The following is a 19645-nucleotide window of genomic DNA, read 5'->3' as shown; positions in this document are numbered from 1 at the left end:
TATTATTATTGCAATAGATTTATTTGAGACTTAAACCTTCCATTTTATTTGATTTCATTTCATTCTGTTGGGTTTGATTTGATTTGATTTGATTTGATTTGATTTGATTTGATTTGATTTCATTTGATTTGATTTGATTTGATTTGATTTGGTTTGGTTTGATTTGATTTGATTTAATTTGATTTGATTTGATTTGATTTAATTTGATTTGATTTGATTTGATTTGATTTGATTTGATTTGATTTGATTTGATTTGATTTGATTTGATTTGATTTGATTTGATTTTAAGTTTTTCTAATTTAATATCTAGAGGAAAGGAAGAGCGGGAAGGTGTCAGCCTGGCAAAGTCTACCGACTCTTTTCCTCCATTAGGTACTTTTTAATCAAAAGGCCTTTTTTAGGCGCTGATGTTCTATTAGAAGTTTTAGCTTTTAAATCTTATTTTCCACTCCGTCATTTTGTATTCATACATCATCTAACTACATTCGCCGATTTTCCCGTTTTATTTGAGTGATTTCTATTTTTCAAGTAACAACACTTTTGGGAAGCTATGATTAAAAATACAACACTGTGTATCAATTGAAGAGTGACTTTTTGATTTTTTAATACGTTCAGTTAGGAATTAGGCTTTGACCGAAATGACTGTTATTGGAAAAAACTTCGCTCGTAAAAGTCCGGCTTTTAACTTCGGTAATTATTGGAAGGAGTTATTCTTAAAAAACTAAGTTTTGATTTTGTCAAGGTACTCCCACCTGGCTTCCTACCAGACTCCTGAGATACTCCGGACTCCTCTCCTAGAGCTCTGTCTCCAGTCTAAGCTCTTGGCTCCTCCGAACACTCCGATTGCGGATTTTCTGGCAAAAGTTCCAGAGCCTCCAGCATTTCTTGGTAAGTTCCAGAGCCTCCAGCATTTCTTGGTAAGTTAAAAATCTGTCTTCTTAGTTTTCGGCTTCCTGCCAAAAAGAATCTAAGCCAAAAAATGGTCGGAATATATTAAAGAGACATTCGCTCCGATTCACCACGGTACCTTTTAATCAGGGAATAGGAATAATTAAGGGAAAGGAAATGGCGCAGGTCTGGCATGAGAAAGCCAGTCGCACTGCTTTGCAGACAAGTTCGGTAAACACACAAACACCTTTGGTACAGACACACAACATGACTACAGTCAAGGAAATTGAAGAACAATGTTAATTAATTATAATTAAGCTTGAATAACGACTAGTTTATTGTAAACTTTAATCAAATTATATTCTTTGCTTGAAAATTTGGCTTATAGTGTTGACTTAAATATATAAATAATATACTACTTGAATATTAAACTTATTTTTAAGTAAACAATTAACAAAAAACAAATGTACTCTCCTAGACTGTACAAATACCGAGATTCTAATGTACTGTATATAGTATATACCTACAGTACACACCTTCAGTTCATGGGAAACAGTCAAGTCACTTTTTTGAGAAACCACAATTGTAAATAATAAATTTTAAGAAATGCATTCTTTATCAGAAAAAAAAGCTTTTAGTGCCACTCTTATAATCAGTCATTTAAAATTATGTCATCGTCCCTTTAAGTATGTTGACTTGGGAAGAGGATTTACCAAAAAATAAGGATTGGCCAAAAAATAAGTATTTACCAAAAAAATATGGATTTGCCAGAAAATAAAGATTGGTTAAAAAAAATGAGGATCGGGCAAAAAATAAGGATTAGCCAAAAAAATAAGGATTGTCCAAAAAATAAGGATTGGCCAAAAATAAGGATTTGCCTAAAAACATGGATGGGCCAGAAAATAAAGATTGGCCAAAAAAATAAGGATCGGCCAAAAAAATAAGGATTGCCCAAAAAATAAGGATTTAACAAAAAAAAATAAGGATTTAACAAAAAATTAGGATTTACCCAAAAATAAGGGTTTACCAAAAAATAAAGATTTACCAAAAATAAGGATTTACCATAAAATTAGGATTGGCCCAAAAAAAAGGATTGGCCAAAAAATAAGGATTTGCCAAAAAAGGATTGGCCAAAAAATAAGGATTTACCAAAAAATAAGGATTGGTCAAAAAAAAGGATTTACCAAAAATTGGATTTGCCAAAAATAAGGATTTACTAAAAAATAAGTATTGGCCCAAAAATAAGGGTTTACCAAAAAATAAGGATTTACCAGAAAATAATGATTCGCCAAAAAATAAGGATTTAATTATTCCATCGTTTTCTGGTTATTACTTAATATGTTTATTTCAGTAACCAGGAATGCTGTACAGTCTCTTAAAACATTAGAGGCTCTTGACCAATGGGAAGAGGTCACAGTTCTAGGCTCACATCTTCTAGATATTCCACTAGGTACAGGACAGGACAGGACAGGACAGGACAGGACAGGACAGGACAGATCGGGGTCAGTACAGGACAGGGTACAGGATAGGACTGGGTACAGGATCGGACAGGGTACAGGACAGGACGGATAGTCACTTGCCAATCACTTGACAATAACAGAATGTTCAGTATCAAATTGTGATTTATGTTTCTAGATCCTGTTTATGGTAAAATACTACTTTATGGTGTAGTAATGAGATGTTTGGATCCTATTCTAACCATCTGCTGTTCTTTATCCTACAGGTAAATTGCACAAGACATCACTTATCGATGTATTATTTATATTAAGAATCACTCCCAGGGGGATATGGAAAATACTTTTTAAAGAAATAGACTTCACCTAACCTTGGGTTTTCACCATTTCACCAAAAAGAAAGATTGGAGGGAAGAGAAATCATTTTAAGAAAGGGTTGAAAGGAGGGTTATCATTTTAAGAAAGGATTGAGGTAAGGGAATGCATTTTAAGAAAGGGTTGAAAGGAGAGTTATCATTTTAAGAAATGATTGAGGTAAGGGAAATCAATTTAAGAAAGGTTGGAGGGAAGGGAAATCATTTTAAGAAAGGATTGAGATAAGGGAAATCATTTTAAGAAAGGTTGGAGGGAAGTGAAATCATTTCAAGAAAGGATTGAGTTAAGGGAAATCATTTTAAGAAAGGTTGGAGGTAAGGGAAATCTATTTAAGAAAGGTTGTAGGGAAGGGAAATCATTTTAAGAAAGGATTGAGATAAGGGAAATCATTTTAAGAAAGGTTGGAAGGAAGTGAAATCATTTCAAGAAAGGATTGAGTTAAGGGAAATCATTTAAAGAAAGGTTGGAGGTAAGGGAAATCTATTTAAGAAAGGTTGGAGGGAAGGGAACTCATTTTAAGAAAGGATTGAGTTTAGGGAAATCATTTTAAGAAAGGATTCAGGTAAGGGAAATCAATTTAAGAAAGGTTTGAGGGAAGGGAAATCAATTTAAGAAAGGTTGGAGGGAAGGGAAATCATTTTCTAAAAAATAAAGGGAAAAGAAGTCATTATTTTTAATGGTAAAGGGGAAAAAATCTTTGTCAGGAAAGGGTGGAGAGAAGGGAAATCATTTAAAAAAATTATAAATCTTGATATTTAGGGATCCCTTCCTTTTACCGTCAGATAGTCGTGGGAAGAAGACTGCTGATATTATGAAGAAACGATTAGCAGGGAATACATTCAGTGATCATTATGCTCTTCTTAATGCATTTAAGGTAATTGTTTAATAAATATAAAGCGTCTCTTAAAAAATACGATGGAAAAGAAAATAAATGGAACCACAATTTTTTTTTAATTATAATTGAGCAAAATTAAATATTAAATTATAAATTTCAAAAAATACTTTTGCTTTGATGCTTTTCAAAACCTGAATGATATTACTTATTTTATAATTATATTCTTCTGAACATTGTTGTTATCACACTTTGCAAAATTTTGATTCTTTAGAACGATTTAAAGCTGAAGAAGATTAAAAAATATTTGTCTTTTTTTAAATGTCCAGTCAAAAAAAGGAATAAATTAAATTAAATAAGTTAAAATGTCTTTGATAAGTAGTTCAATCCTAGATCAGACAATACTTTCTTTTGAACTTGAAAATTTGTATTTCAATGAACTAAATAAAATTAAATATCATTAAAGTTTGTAAATAACAATAGTAAGTAGTAAGTACAATAAACATTCTTTCTCATATCACTTACAAATGGGGTCAATCTTATTTATACTGTCGAAATCATCGCCAGAAAATAAGAATTTTGCTTTAGGTTTTAGTCATCAATTAGAACAAAAATTGTCTATTTTACCAATAAAAAAATAAAAACTCAGTTAAGAACTTGAGATGCTGAGGATGCAAAGTCATAAAAGCTCTTTTTAAATACAGCTTTTCATTTATTACCTAAAAAAATAGAGGAATCTCAATGTTTATTGTTCAAGTCTAACTTATTAATTTATTTGAATGTGATTTTATTTACCTCGCCTCAAATTGCCTTCGCTTTTGTCTTTGCCCTTGTCCTTGTCATTGTCATTGTCATTGTCATTGTCATTTTCATTGTCCTTACCTTACCTTTACCTTGCCTTTGCCTTGCTTTGACTTTGATTTTGACTTTAACTTGACTTTGACTTGACTTTGACTTGACTTTGACTTGACTTTGACTTGACTTTGACTTGACTTTGACTTGACTTTGACTTGATTTTGACTTGACTTTGACTTGACTTTGACTTGACTTTGACTTGACTTTGACTTGACTTTGACTTGACTTTGACTTGACTTTGACTTGACTTTGACTTGACTTTGGCTTGACTTTGACTTGGCTTTGATCTTAAACAATGTCCATTTGTCCAACCTTTTTTTTATGTAAGGAGTGGGATCTAGCGCGGTCTAAGGGACAGGAGAGGGGATGGAGTCTCAGGAATAATATATCTAACTCTACTATGCTCATGATAGACGGGATGAAAGCTCAGGTGGAGTAGTTGAAGAGGGGATTGAAGTGGTTTAGGGTTAAAAATAAGAAGGATTTCGTGTTTGATACAGTGAGACCCATAAAACTGCGGAATAGAAATAAGACTGTTAACCTGTTAACTGTTATAAATTTATATAGTTGAATGATTATGAAACACTGACATTGTGTAGTGTACACAGACTCATTTTACTTAACAAGATAATTGTCAAGCTACTGGTCCCTTTATAACAATAAACACACACAAATACTATAAATATCGTCTTCCTTTTCCACAGTTTAGAATTCTACTCGGACTTGTTTTACTTCGAACTAAGTATTGGTAGCAACATAGTGGTGTTTAAACAACTTGATCCATTTTAAAGTTTAGTTCTGAGCCCGCAGTTTCATGGGTCAAACTGTATTTTAAAATCAAGCATCAAGAATCTGTATTAATTAATGATACAGTGGTCGGCGTTTATATCAATACAATGAAGACTTTTCTATTAAAGTTTTGATTTCTTACAAGCTCTTTTCCAATTACAAGTTTACAAGTAAACAAAGAGAAGCTATTAATTTACAGCTTCTCTTTGTTTCCATGTTTATGTGTATTCAATTATCCAGTTCTACTTTCATTAATAATGTTTTAATCTAAAAAGTTTTTTCTTCAGGTTTTAAACCATTTAAAGCAGAGTAGGTTTATACCCTGCAGTGGAGGAACGGGACGCTACAACTCCAACAGTGGAAACTGGTCCGTTGTTAAATCCTGCATTGTGGCAGGCCTTTATCCAAACCTTGCCAGGTAGATTTAAAACTTATTATTTACTAAGGCAAATATTTACGGGACAAGCAATTTTTTTTATCATGGTTTATCAGAAACATGAAATAAACTGCACAGTCCCTTTAATGGATGTTAGGTACTTCTTTCCCCAAAGGCAACTTCCCAGGTAGCCCATCCTAGCCTCAAAAGACCTAACCTAACCTTTAGGAAGTTACCGTATGGGAAATTTGTAAGTTGCTACTTCGGAAATTGTCACTGTTAAGTCGCCATTGGGAAAATACCTGACACCCTATAATGGAATAAATTGTATTCCAGGTATGACCGAGATGCCCGGCAGCTGAGAACTAGTCGTGAGAGTAAGGTTAAAATCCATCCTGGGAGTGTTTGCTCAGATCTAAATAAACAAATAAAGGAACATTATTATTTTAGAAAACTTATATTTTAAAAGAATTTACTTTTTCAAAAAATTTTGATGATTATGAAACCTTTGAATACAGGTGAAAATAAAAAAAATATATATTTGTAAGAAAATAAATAACTTTGTCTAAACTCTTTCTCTAAACACTGTTTTTCTTAATATGTTAAGATCATCCATCGTCATTTGCCATTGTAAGTTTTATAAATGATTTTTACTGCGGTCTAATTTGTAAATTATCCAGCCCCCTTCTCTTTCTTCTTCTTTGCCCCTGCCCAGGCGCGTACACAGGATTTAAGCCAGAGAGGGGGGGGGGCAGGAAGACTATCCCCCCCCCCTCTACTGCCCCTAACCCTACTGCTTAAACAGAGCCACCCCGGCCTTGTAAGCTGGGAAATTTGAATTCTGGATATCAAGATCAATGCTTGATCTTGATCTTTTGTTAATCTGCAGATGAATTTGATCTTTATTTAATATCCCAAAGAATAATTTTACCCTACAAGAATAACTGAAATTAAGAGGTTAAGCATTGATTCTCAAATTAATAGTGCTCACTGTGGATATGGGGATCACGCCATCGGGATTATGAGCATTCCGCACAAAATTTCCCAGCTCAAATTATTAATAGATAGATAGTCAATGATGGTTGCGCTTTTTCAGAGGAGGGGGGGGGGGAAGTACGGAACATATATAAAACACTAGCTTGGGAACCCAGCTTTGCCTTGAAACTACGTTTTCCTTATAAGATTAAATTTAGGACTTTTAAACCTAGCTGAGAACATACCCGAGGTTCTACAGAGTTCCTCAATTAAAATTTCTGAGTTACAATCGGTCAAAGTTAAACAGAGATTACTTCTTTCTATATAGATAGATAACCAGCTTTCTAAGTACTAATGTACAGACTCGTGGCCTACCTTCTGATTGGTTAATATTCACCGAGATGACACGTGTTGGGCGCACAACCTATATCCGTGGCGTGTCATTCATCACCCCGGCCTGTGTTGGACTACTCTGCGGCCCGTCCCGGCTACCGGCCAGCGTGTGGGAGACAGGAGAGAGGACGGGTCAGGTCAATCAGTATATAGAGGTGAGAATGAATTTTGCTGATGAAGGGACTAAACAATTAATCAGGAGAATTTATTTGAGTTGATTTAACAATTGATAATAATCGATCAGGATGATATCAATAATTTAATCGATCAGGATGATATCAATAATTTAATTGATCAGGATGATATCAATAATTTAATTGATCAGGATGATATCAATAATTTAATCAATCAGGATGATATCAATAATTTAATTGATCAGGATGATATCAATAATTTAATTGATCAGGATGATATCAATAATTTAATTGATCAGGATGATATCAATAATTTAATTGATCAGGATGATATCAATAATTTAATTGATCAGAATGATATCAATAATTTAATTGATCAGGATGATATCAATAATTTAATCGATCAGAATGATATCAATAATTTTATTGATCAGGATAATTTTGACCATTGATAATAATTGATCAGGATGATTTTGACAATTGTTAATAATTGATCAGGATGATGTTGACAATTGATAATAATTGATCAGGATGATCTAAACAATCAATATTGATTGATCAGGATAATTTTAACAATTGATTATAATTTTTTTTAGGTCTAAATGTTTATTTTGTAAAATTATGCCATAAAACATTATTGGTTTAAAAATATGTATATACTAAATATACTTGTAGGGCATTTTACATTTATATATATATTTTCACAGTCTATTAAACAAAGAAAGATAGGGTTTGGTTTTTGGGGAGGGAACTGATCCATCCAACTGAGGGATTAGAGATTCCCTCGGGAAGCCCACATCACAGGATGGGAAAGTTTCTGTGCAAGAAGCACTAGATAGTACTCCTTGATTTGGGGAACCTGCACTTTAGGGTCTCCTACAACGGAGGAACCTTCACCAGGCCTACTGTAGAGGAACCTGCATTAGGGGCTTCTACTGTAGAGGAACCTGCACCAGGGGCCCCTACTGTAGAAGAATCATCACCAGGGGCTCCAACTGTAGAGGAACCTGCATCAGGGGTTTTTAGTTTTGAGAAACTTGGTCCTTCTTTACTGAAACCTGCTCTGTGGGTTCTGAAAGCTCTAGGGAAAACTGGTCTCAGATCTCTGGATCCTGGAAGATTTCCTCTATGGGTTCCTAATCCAGTAGAACCCGCTCTAAGGGTTCCTGCGCTATCAGAAACTGCTCTAAGTGTTCCTCCTCGACCTGCACCTGTTCTTTTGGATCCTAACTGGCTGAAACCTTCCCTGCTGGTTCTTTCCTTGGATAGGACCACTCTAGGGGCTTCGGCTGTACAGGAACCTGCTCTAAGGTCAGGAACTGCTGAAGAAACTGCTCAGAGGGGGTTCCATTTACAGGCCTCATGATTTCTTTTCTTCTCTTTATCTTTCTCCGCAGGTTTCGATTCTAAGTTTGTTTATTTTGTTTCTCCTGGTTCCATCCTGATGATGGAGAATCCCTGGACAAGGGAAGAGGAGAATTTGTGAGTATGAAAAACTCCCGACTTCCCCTATACCACAGGTTTAGTGTATCATCTAGGCCTGATAGAGAGCACTGATGATACAAGTCTAGGATCCATTGTCTGAGTTCCATAATAACTATAAGGTGTAATTCAACTGATTCAGCTGACAGATTGTACTGCAGTCAGTATATGTATACATGTTGACAGGAGTAAGGGTATGGTGGAACTGAGAAAGGGTGGGGTGGAACTGATTTAAGGGTGGAGTGGAACTGATAAGGGTGGGATTGGAAAGCATTTATTTAAGTTTATTTAAACAATTGATACTAATTACTCAGGCTGATTTTAATAATTGATAATAATTGATTAGGATGATCTAGACAATTGATTATAACTGATTAGGGTAATTTAATCAATCGACCATAATTTATCAGGAGACTAGTGATTCTGAAGAGGAAGATCATGATCTCCAGGATTCTATAATAGTAAACCTTGATCCTTGGGTCTCCTTCAGGTCAGATATATATATACAACATTAAACAATAGAGGTCTTAACTCTAGTTTGTGATGGAGATAATCCACAGCACTCTTAATCAATTTCCTTTTTGAAGCGATTTAGCGCTTAATCCATGAAAAACAGATGGTGGCATATTTTCACCCTCCTTGATCGCATTTCAGAAATTTTCAGAATGAATTAAATTTATCTGTCATATTTTAAAAGAAATCAAAACTAAAATGTTCTGTCCTTTGTAATATTAAACTGTGGTCGGAATTTATGACCAGCTGTAAGTAGTTGAACTAAGTACGAAGAATGTTTACTAATTAGTTAATCTAAGTTTTGTACAAAGAGGGTTAAACTATTTTTTTGTTGGTGCAAGAAGGATCGGATATTTAATAGAACAATTTAATCCAGATTTGATTAATGAGTATAGAACAGTTTGATATATATTGTAGAAGGATCGGATATTTAATAGAACAATTTAATCCAGATTTGATTAATGAGTATAGAACAGTTTGATATATATTGTAGAAGGATCGGATATTTAATAGAACAATTTAATCCAGATTTGATTAATGAGTTATAGAACAGTTTGATATATATTGTATAAGGATCGGATATTTAATAGAACAATTTAATCCAGATTTGATTAATGAGTTTAGAACAGTTTGATATATATTGTAGAACAACCTCTTCGTATGCCCAGCGTCTACTACAGTTAAGACAGAAATGGACTCTGCTCTGGCACAGAACACTCTCTCATAAATATGATGCAGCACAGGTTTGTTAAAAATCAACATTGAGGACAGTGCTTTGTCTCCATCCCCCTCTAATGTACACTGTACATTCACTCTTCTAAGTAAGATTATGTTAAAGGGACTGTAAGTGTAATTACAAGTGACCCTCCATGCAAAGATGGCAATGTCCAATTTACAATAGTAACCATTGAAAGATTTGCCTGATTAAATATAAAAAAGATATCAATGTTTATGATTTTAAAACTCGGATTATTTTTAATGCTGGACCTTATCTAAAAAGTGACTTGCAGCTGACTTTTATGACATAATTAGCTTCAATTTTTCAAATGGCTTCAATTGGGACAATTAACTGATTTGTCTAACTTTCTAAACTGACTCCATTGTTCTAACTTAGGGTCTAAAATTAACGTCTTCAGTTCCTTTAAAGTTTAGTTTTGAATGATCGGGTGTTTAAGGAGATAGTTGACAATATTGTTGTGGCGGCTGTTGGTGAGGTTCTACAGCTGGAGGATCAACAACAGGGTCTTATCAGCCAACAACCGTACAGGTAGTGTCGTAAACCATTACGGATCGATTGTATTATGTTAAAGTTTACTTTTGTTAAATTTTGCAATATCTTAATTCTTTATCCTAAAAAAAAATAAAAAAATGGAAAAACGATAAAAACGATAGTTACAACTCGTACGTATCTGGGTCGTTATTTGCAATATATCTTCTGCTACGGTCAAAATTTGACATTGTAAGAGAAACAAATGTTAAAAATAGAATAAAATTTTCAAGACATTTTCTCTTTGTACATTATGCCAAATTTTGACCCTGAGAGGAAATATTGGCAAATAACGAACTAACTGAAGGCACAGCACTACTCACAGGTAGGATCTTTGGGATTATTATTACTAACAGAAGTATCTGCCGTTGCCTGTGCCAATCAGTCTACTTAAAGTTATCCGTTAAATTAGCAGTCTTGATCTATGTGCCCAAGCCTGGTCTCTTTGCTTCAAAGAAAATGACCCTCGTGTGTTTAAACGGTTAAATTTAAATATCCACGAACTTTGTTACCCAAGGTTGAGCACGGCGCATGACACAATTTCATTTTAATCGTTAAATGCTGAGTAACTTTGATTATAAAAAAGATATTGTTAAGGGGAGATGCCACTGCTTAAGAATTATTGGAAATAATTGATTTTGAGAATCTTATTATGAACCCTTGAACTCTTCATGAATCTTTAATGAACCCGTGAACTCTTCAGGAATCATATTATGAACCCTTGAACTCTTCAGTAATCTTATTAAGAAGCCCTCTTCAGTAATCTTATATGAACCTTTGAATTCTTCAGGAATCTTATATGAACCCTTGAACTCTTCAGGAATCTTATTTAAACTCTTGAACTCTTCAGTAATCTTATATCAACCCTTGAACTCTTCAGGAATCTTAAATGAACCCTTGAACTCTTCAGGAATTCTATTATGAACCCTTGAACTCTTCGGGAATCTTAAATGAACCCTTGAACTCTTCAGGAAATCTATTATGAACCCTTGAACTTTTCAGGAATCTTAATAGAACTCTTCAGTAATCTTATATGAACCCTTGAACTCTTCAGGAATCTTATATGAACCCTTGAACTCTCCAGGAATTTTATTATGAACCCTTGAACTCTATAGGAATCTTATTATGAACCCTTGAACTCTTCAGTAATCTTATATGAACCCTTGAACTTTCAGGAATCTTATTTGAACCCTTGAACTCTTCTGGAATCTTATACGAACCCTTGAACTCTTCAGGAATCTTATTAGGAACCCTTGAACTCTTCAGGAATGTTATTATAACCCCTTGAACTCTTCAGGAATCGGTTAGCTGAAGCACTGAGTAAGGTTCATCTAAATGATGCTGAGCCAAGACTTCAAGATATTCCACCCCCCTCAAGAGGCCTTGATGTCCCGCCTATGTTGAGACCCCCACCCAACCTTCCAACCACATATTTCCTGGTTCGACCTAGTCCTGGCAGCCTCAATGCCCTGGAGTCTGCCATGTCTCATGGTAACACAGCAGTTTGGTCTTTTTCTCCTGCTGTAGAGAGACGGGTAAGTAAACAGTGTGTCCTTTTGTCTGTTTTTCTTTTCCAATTTCAGTTTTCCTGTGTTATAGTGTGTTAGTTGGTCAGAGTGAGTCAGTTTGTCAGTTTTCCTGGGTTCTAGTGTCCTGTTTATCAGAATGGGTCAGTTAGTCAGTTTTCTTTTTTTTTTCTTTTTTTTTGGGGGGGGGGGGTTCTGGGTTCTTGTTTTCCATTTTGCCAGTTTGTCTGTTGTCCTGGGTTCCCGGGTTATAGTTCCTAGTTTGTCTGTTGTCCTGGGTTCAAGTGTCCCAGTTTGTCCGAGTAGGCCAGTTTGTCAATTTTCCGGATTTCCTGGGTTCTAGTGTTCCCGGTTGTCAGTGTGGCAGTCACTTGTCAGTTTGTAATTTTTTAGTTTTGTTTGTTTTTGTTTGTGTGTTACTGTGTCAGTTTGTAGGTTTGGCTGTGAGTTTTTGTTTTGTTTGTTTTTGTTAGTGTGTTACTATTTCAGTTTGTACGGTGTAATTGTAATTGTAACACTGACATAAGATATTATACCGGAACTACCATGTTAAATTTTTAAACTGTTCTTTTATATTTTCTGAACAATCTGGTTCCTAAATATTAGTCTGATGAATAATAAATGCATCTTAAATCAAGAGATTTCATATAAAGGGACTGTAAGGGCAATTTCAAGTGACCCACCATACAGAGATGGGAATACCCAATTTACAAAGCTTTGTCTGATAAAGAAGGAATTAGATTTTCATGTTTTTGTTCAAACTGTTTATTTTCAATTGTGGTTTTTCTGCAAAAAAGTTATGTGCATTTCCTGCGTAAAAGAAACAATGGAGAAATTCACAAAAATAAACACTCAATTACGGTTTCAAGGGTACCGTTGTAAATGGGCCATTGCTATCTTTGCATGAAGGGTCACTAAAATTGCGCTTACAGTCCCTTTAAGAAATATTTTAACACAGAAAAGAGAAATTAGGAAAATAAATCTGTCAGAATAAATTAAATATTTTACAGATTCTGGTTTCAATTCAGCAGGGTAGAAGTGTTGTAGTTCTATTCAACATCACTGGAACACATCAAATACAGGTGGGAACACATCATATACAGGTTGCAACACATCGAATATAGGTTGGAACATATCAAATATAGGTTGGAACATATCAAATATAGGTTGGAACATATCATATACAGGTTGGAACACATCAAATATAGGTTTGAACATATCAAATATAGGTTGAAACACATCAAATATAGATGGAAACACATCAAATATAGGTTGGAACACATCAAATATAGGTTGGAACACATCAAATATAGGTTGGAACACATCAAATATAGGTCGGAACACATTAAATACAGGTTGGAACATATCAAATACAGGTTGAAACACATTAAATACAGGTTGGAACTCATCAAGTACAGATTGAGACACAGTAAATCCAGGTTGGAACAATCAAATATAGGATGGAACACATTAAATAAAGGTTTGAGACACAACCTCCCCCTCTAGGAGCTCCTAGGGGGGGGGGGGCTAAAAAATTGCACTTAGCACATATTTGGCCACCCCCTAGATTTAGTTTTTGTTTATCATACTTTTATTGGAGTTGTCTAATAAACGATCATATTTAGGGCTCTGCAGCTGTCTTTGGACAAAGAGTGAGTGAAGGAAACAGAGTTGGACAACGGATTGAGTGGGTGAGTTCAAATAAGGAACTGTGTGATGTAGGTAGGACGTATGATAGGAAGTATGATAGGACGTATGATATGACGTATGATAGGACGTATAATAAGACGTATGATAGAACGTCTGAAAGGACGTAGATAGGATGTAGGATAGGATAGAAATGAGATAGTTTGTAGGATAGCAATAAGATTGCATGAAGGATAGCGTATAGAATAGCACCTAGGATAGCGTGTCGGATAAAAATAAGATAGCATGTAGGATAGCAATGAATAGCTTGGAAGATAGCATGTAGGATAGCATGTAGGATAGCATGTAGGATAGCATGTAGAATAGCTTGGAAGATAGCACGTTGGAAAGCATGTAGGATAGCATGTAGGATAGCAATTAGAATAGCTTGGAAGATAGCACGTTGGAAAGCATGTAGGATAGCATGTAGGATAGCATGTAGAATAGCTTGGAAGATAGCACGTAAAGCATGTAGGATAGCATGTAGGATAGCAATTAGAATAGCTTGGAAGATAGCACGTTGGAAAGCATGTAGGATAGCATGTAGGATAGCAATTAGGATAGCATGGATGATATCACGTAGAATAGCAATTAGGATAACATTAAAGGGAGTGTTCGCGAAAAATGAAAGGGGTTATAGGCTTAATGCGATAAAAAAGCGCCTTTGATCGCTACTAATCTTACTTCTATCTGTTGCGTCTATAAGGAGAAAATTGATAAAGACGTCTCATACCGAAGAGCGTAGCGCCCATACAAATTGAGGAAGTTGGATCATACTACTTAGACCGTAAAAAAATCAAATTAATATCAAACAAATCATTCAAATATTACAACCTATAGTCATCGATTATCTTTCGCCACATTTGTATATGTATTTAATATTTCATACTAGTTTTGATTTTGTTTTTTAAATTAATATTTAGCTTACAACTTGTTTTCGAACATTCCTGGAAAATATGGAAATGTCGTCTTCATTACCAAAAATCCTTGAAACAGGAATAAACATTTTTATAAGTAACTCTCAGATCATAACGATTAAAACATATTATGAAAAATCAGCTATATATAAATGTGGCGAAAGATAATCGATGACTATAGGTTGTAATATCTGAATGATTTGTTTGAAATTGAATTGATATTTTTACGGTCTAAGTCGTATGTTGCAATTTTCGCAATTTGTATGGACGCCATGTTATTCGGTATGAGACGTCTTTAACAATTTTCTCCTTATAGACGCAACAGATAGAAGTAAGATTAGTGGCGATCAAAAGCGCTTTTTTATCGCATTAAGCCTATACCCCCTTTCATTTTTCGCGTACACTCCCTTTAAGGATAGCAATTAGGATGTCAATAACGATAGTACGGAAGATAGCAATTAGAATAGCACGTAAAGCATATAGGATAGCAAATAGAATAGCACGTAGGATAGCAATTAGGATAGCATGGAAGATATCATGTAGGATAGCACTAGAGCATAGGAGGATAGCACTAATAATAATATACAGGAAACCAAAGGGAATCCTTTAATTACAAGGATCACCCAAGGTCCCTTAGGATACCAGGATCAAACAGGGGCTCTTGAATATGGGGACCCCGTGATAACATATTATTTTCTAGCTGAGTAGACAACCCTTGGATTTAAACCATCTTGGTCCATTGCTGTCAACTCCAGAACTGCAGCAGGTAGATTATATTGATAGATATTTTATTTTTCATTCAAGGTTTTTCATATTATTGACTGTTTACATGAAGATTATCTTTTTATTTGTATTTAAATGTAATTTTCTTTATAATTATGTTATGTCTTGTATCCTGCATATTGAAAATTGATTGCTCAAAATCTGTTGAAAAGTTATAGTTTATGTTATATATTTCGTGGGATATCCTGTATCTAATCTGTTTTGTTGTAGTGGAAAGATATTACGGAAATATCTGCAGACGCAGCTAGACCGTTCCTAACACAACATAACCCTATGGTGAGAAATGTATTACTTTATCCGTCTTTTTATGCACATATAATGAAGACGACTTTTTTATTTAAGTTTTAATTGTTAACAAGCTTTATTTGAATTACAGTGGACAAGGAATTAAAGAGAAGCTTTTTTAATTGAAAGTTTCACTTTGTATCCGTGTTTTGTGTATCCATGCTGTTTAAAAGCGTGTATTTAACTCCAAATTTAAATCGAAAGCCGTCTTCACTATATTGATATAATTGTCTACCACCAAATATGAAGTAGTAACCTTTGTCTGTCTGTTTGATTTTTTGAGTGATATATGTCTGACATTTTGATTGGAAACTCGGGAAGAACTACTGAGGCCGAATTTTAAAAAAAATTAACCGCGTCTCCGAACCGCCAAAAACCGGATCTTATTAAGCTCCGTTTCAAGCCTCGAAATACTGAATACAACCTTCCGTTTGGGCCGCGTTTTATGAATGTTTGTAGCTTGGTTTAAGATTAGTAAGTTGAGTGGTTTGACTTTAATAAAGAAAGATTAGTTTGCAGGCAAAGCTGGGTTCTAATTAGGCTAATCTTTAACATTTCACATTTGTTTTTAAGAACATGCCTGATTCACAATAGTACCATTTAAACCTTTGTCCGATCGAGGATGCATGACACATTCTAATGTTCTGTCTGTAAATATATATTTTCAAGTGTGGGTTGCGCATTTAACCAGAAGGGACAAAGAAGACAATTTTAAAACTTTTCCGGAAAAAAAACATGACGTAGTTGTCTCCCTCATAGTTGTTCAGATAGACGTAGATACCATTGTGAATGGGCCATGTCATACTTTTTAAATTCAGAGTCACCTGAAACTACGTCGACAGTTCCTTTCAGAATAAAATTTTGTTGTTTTCCAAGGTGCCTGGTGCAGGGCGGGGGGCACGACGAGGAAAATACTTGAGGAGAAATTAGTCAGTTTTATTTTTAAATGTAAATTTTTTAGCCAAATTTTGACCATTTTTTAGCAGAAAATTGTAAATATTAATCTTTTGTCTTTCATTTTTTTGTTTGTTTCGGAAAATTCTATCTAGTTCACGTGTTTTCAATTGTAAATTCTAGATTTTTCATTTTTTTTTTTTACACCTCATTACAAAATTTGTTTAATATTGGTGTATGACTTTTTCTGAGTGAAATAAATCTTTAGAACCTAACTTAACATTTGATTAAGTTTAAAATTGAAACCAAGCTAACAAAAATTTCAATTCGAATTTAGTAAATCAAAAATAATCTTTATCCAAATTTTCTCCTGCTTTTAATCAATTATAAATTTCGTGGTATTATTCCAACATAAATATTAAGTATCTTTCAAATTCTAAATAGTATCTATTTCAGTAAATAATTAAGTAATCCCTTCATTTAATCAATTAATATGTTTCTCCCCCCTCCAACCCCTGGAACAAATTCGAAATTCTCCGGAATTAACATTTTTATTGCAGTTCAATTTCCTGTCTTTACTTCCAGTGAAACCCCGGTTTAAAGGGATTGTTCTTAAAAATGAAGTGAATGTAACCCATCAAGATTTAAATTTCTATTATCTAAGAATGATTTAGTACTAGCGCTTTAGTATTACACAGAATTTGATGTGACATTAACCTCTCCCTAAACCTTTGCAGGATAAACTTATCAGAAAACGAAAGGTTTTTTTTTGCTCTTTAGGGTCTCTTCAGTTTACTTTTCTCCTTGGTGCCAATGTATGTAGAACTAAGGAGGGACTGGATGTATTATAACTAAGGTGGAATGGGTTGTTAAGATCTATTTACGCTGTGTAATCATGCATTTATATGCAGCTGCAGATCTACAATTATGCATGTTGTACAGTTAAACCCTAAATATTAATTTCATCGAAATGATTCATCAAATGTCGTATTTTTCACTTTCTGATAATGGAATGTTGCAGATATTTAGTTTTTTTAATTAAATGATTATATGGAGCTCTTAAAACCTTTTCCCACATATTTATGGCTATTTTTTTATTTTCGCAATTACTGATATTTAAGTAAAATATCATAAAACCTATTGAAACATTGTCAAAACAACATTTGATAAATTATTTCGATGTATGGCTCATTTAGGGTTTAACTGTATAAGATTACTGATATAAATAAAAACGTTTGTTAAAATCAAAATGCTGATTTGTTCTAAATGAATTATCATAAGAAATACTGAGTCGAAGATGTTTTCTGAACGGATTGTACAGAATTCTAAAGGTAAATAATGATTAACCTCAAGGCGACTCCGTAGAGTCTTCATCCTGATATTGACTACGTAGAACCTACGGATCTGTAGATATAATCCACGGATATACGAGGATCTGAGATACTGGAAGAAAGAACCAAGGATTGCGGGAATGCAACAGTAGAATTTAAACCGTTCTAGCTCTCAGGTCTTCTAGGGAACCTTTCTTTCCACTGTTTACCGCTCTCGGTTAAATAAACACGGTGTTCAGATATTCTGGTTTTATAACAAGGTGTTCTGATATTCTGGTTTTATAATAAGGTGTTCTGATATTCTGGTTTTATAACAAGGTGATCTGATATTTTGGTTTAATAACAAGGTGTTCTGATATTCTGGTTTTATAACTAGGTTTTCTAATATTCTGGTTTTATAACAAGGAGTTCATATAATCGGTTTTATTACAAGGTGTTCAGATATTTTGGTTTTATAATAAGGAGTTCATATAATCTGGCTTTATAACAAGGTGTCCAGATATTTTGGTTTCATAGCAAGGTTTTAAATAGTCTGGTTTTATTACAAGGTGTTCATATATTCTGATTTGATAATAAGGAGTTCAAATAATCTGGTTTTATAACAAGGTATTCACTGTTCAGATATTCTGATTTTATAACAAAGGTGTTCCGATATTCTGATTTTATAACAAGGTGTTCAGATATTCTGGTCTCATAGCAAGGTTTTAAATAATCTGGTTTTATTACAAGGTGTTCAGATATTCTGGTTTTATAATAAGGAGTTCAAATAAACTGATTTTATAACAAGGTGTTCAGATATTCTGGTTTTATAACAAAATGTTCAAATAATCTGGTTTTATAACAAGGTTTCAAATAGTCTGGTCATAGACCAATCAAAATAACAGAACTCAAATTACAAGACAGAGAGAGAGCCTGTTTACGTCGACTAATAACTTCTTTAGGCTTCTGCCTCAGGGTTATTGTGAACAAAATACTTCTAAATCTTTAAAAGACGACATCTAGTGTCCTATCTGTTATTTTTATATATCTATGATTCTGCTTTTATTACAAAGTGTTCAGGTATTCTAGTTTTATAACAAGGTGTTCAGATATTCTGGTTTTAAAACAAATTGTTCAAATATTCTGGTTTAAAGAATTTGTGCACAACACTGCATAGCCGGTCTGTCCCTTTAAAAGTTATCACTAAACACTGATTTCTTTCAAGTCTTTTTTTTCACAAGTAACTCTGAACGTTGATGAAACTGGGGAGGAGAGGAGACTGTAAAGTCCTACAGAGTATTTAAGAAATTCAAGCCAAGTGTTATTAAGTTAAAAAGGCAAAAGTAACTTAATAATTGTTCCTAAAAACTCCCATAAATGTTAGGCTATAAATTGCAATAAAGAATGGTTCATATTTAAACTTTTTTTTCTTCCATCAAATATTCTCTAAATCCTGTTCTAAAGAATTTTCTCTGATTTCCTGATAAACGTTGAATATTTGCTGATAATCTAATAACTGGGAACATCATCATTTTATATTGTTGTAAAGAAGTTTGCGGGGAGGTGGAAACTTTTGAACTGTAAGTCCCTTTGGAAAGCGCTAATCCGTTTCTTTTCTAGTGCTACGGATTAAGTTGAATATATATAAAATCCCAACTATTTAGAAGCCAAAACTTTCAACTCTCTGTCAATAAGAGTTAAGTACTTTATCCTAAAATGTTAGAGTTTACGCGCTGTTGATTTTAAATTCAAAAGGTTTGACTTCAGTTGAAAAAGTTTTTGTTCTAAGGATTAGCATTTTCTCTTGTAAATGTCAGGTTTTTACTAAAACCCTTTAATTAATCGGTTTCCCATTTCCTTCCTTTCCACTTTACAGGGGCGTACACAGTGGGTGAGGGTATGGGGGCAGAG

General features: G+C 34.0%; 1 protein-coding gene and 1 long non-coding RNA gene across 2 annotated transcripts in view; both read left to right on the top strand.

The window, feature by feature from the left end:
• The window catches only part of LOC111698264 (probable ATP-dependent RNA helicase YTHDC2), a 28640-nt gene extending 11941 nt beyond the window's left edge, over positions 1–16699 (top strand). Inside the window, exons 18-35 of the mRNA XM_023468551.1 lie at positions 311–372; positions 743–888; positions 2240–2338; positions 2524–2611; positions 3477–3591; positions 4733–4834; positions 5481–5611; positions 5906–6002; positions 6907–7092; positions 8964–9043; positions 9713–9809; positions 10242–10333; positions 11631–11868; positions 12870–12941; positions 13485–13550; positions 15163–15228; positions 15456–15521; positions 16407–16699. Of these exons, the coding sequence (XP_023324319.1) occupies positions 311–372; positions 743–888; positions 2240–2338; positions 2524–2611; positions 3477–3591; positions 4733–4834; positions 5481–5611; positions 5906–6002; positions 6907–7092; positions 8964–9043; positions 9713–9809; positions 10242–10333; positions 11631–11868; positions 12870–12941; positions 13485–13550; positions 15163–15228; positions 15456–15521; positions 16407–16460 (1857 nt within the window). The 3' untranslated portion in view covers positions 16461–16699. The remainder of the gene's footprint in view (positions 1–310; positions 373–742; positions 889–2239; positions 2339–2523; positions 2612–3476; positions 3592–4732; positions 4835–5480; positions 5612–5905; positions 6003–6906; positions 7093–8963; positions 9044–9712; positions 9810–10241; positions 10334–11630; positions 11869–12869; positions 12942–13484; positions 13551–15162; positions 15229–15455; positions 15522–16406) is intronic.
• A 1227-nt stretch (positions 16700–17926) lies between these two features.
• Positions 17927–19084, top strand: LOC111698262 (uncharacterized). The gene is made up of 3 exons (XR_002764497.1): positions 17927–18015; positions 18655–18710; positions 18976–19084. It is a non-coding gene; the product is annotated as an uncharacterized LOC111698262 (long non-coding RNA).
• The last annotated feature ends 561 nt before the right edge of the window (positions 19085–19645 follow it).

This window comes from Eurytemora carolleeae, unplaced genomic scaffold (genome assembly GCF_000591075.1).
Source record: "Eurytemora carolleeae unplaced genomic scaffold, Eaff_2.0 scaffold301, whole genome shotgun sequence".
NCBI classification, from domain to species: Eukaryota; Metazoa; Arthropoda; class Copepoda; order Calanoida; family Temoridae; genus Eurytemora; species Eurytemora carolleeae.
The sequence above is the reverse complement of the archived record's forward strand: the minus strand, read 5'-3'. Positions and strand labels throughout refer to the sequence as shown.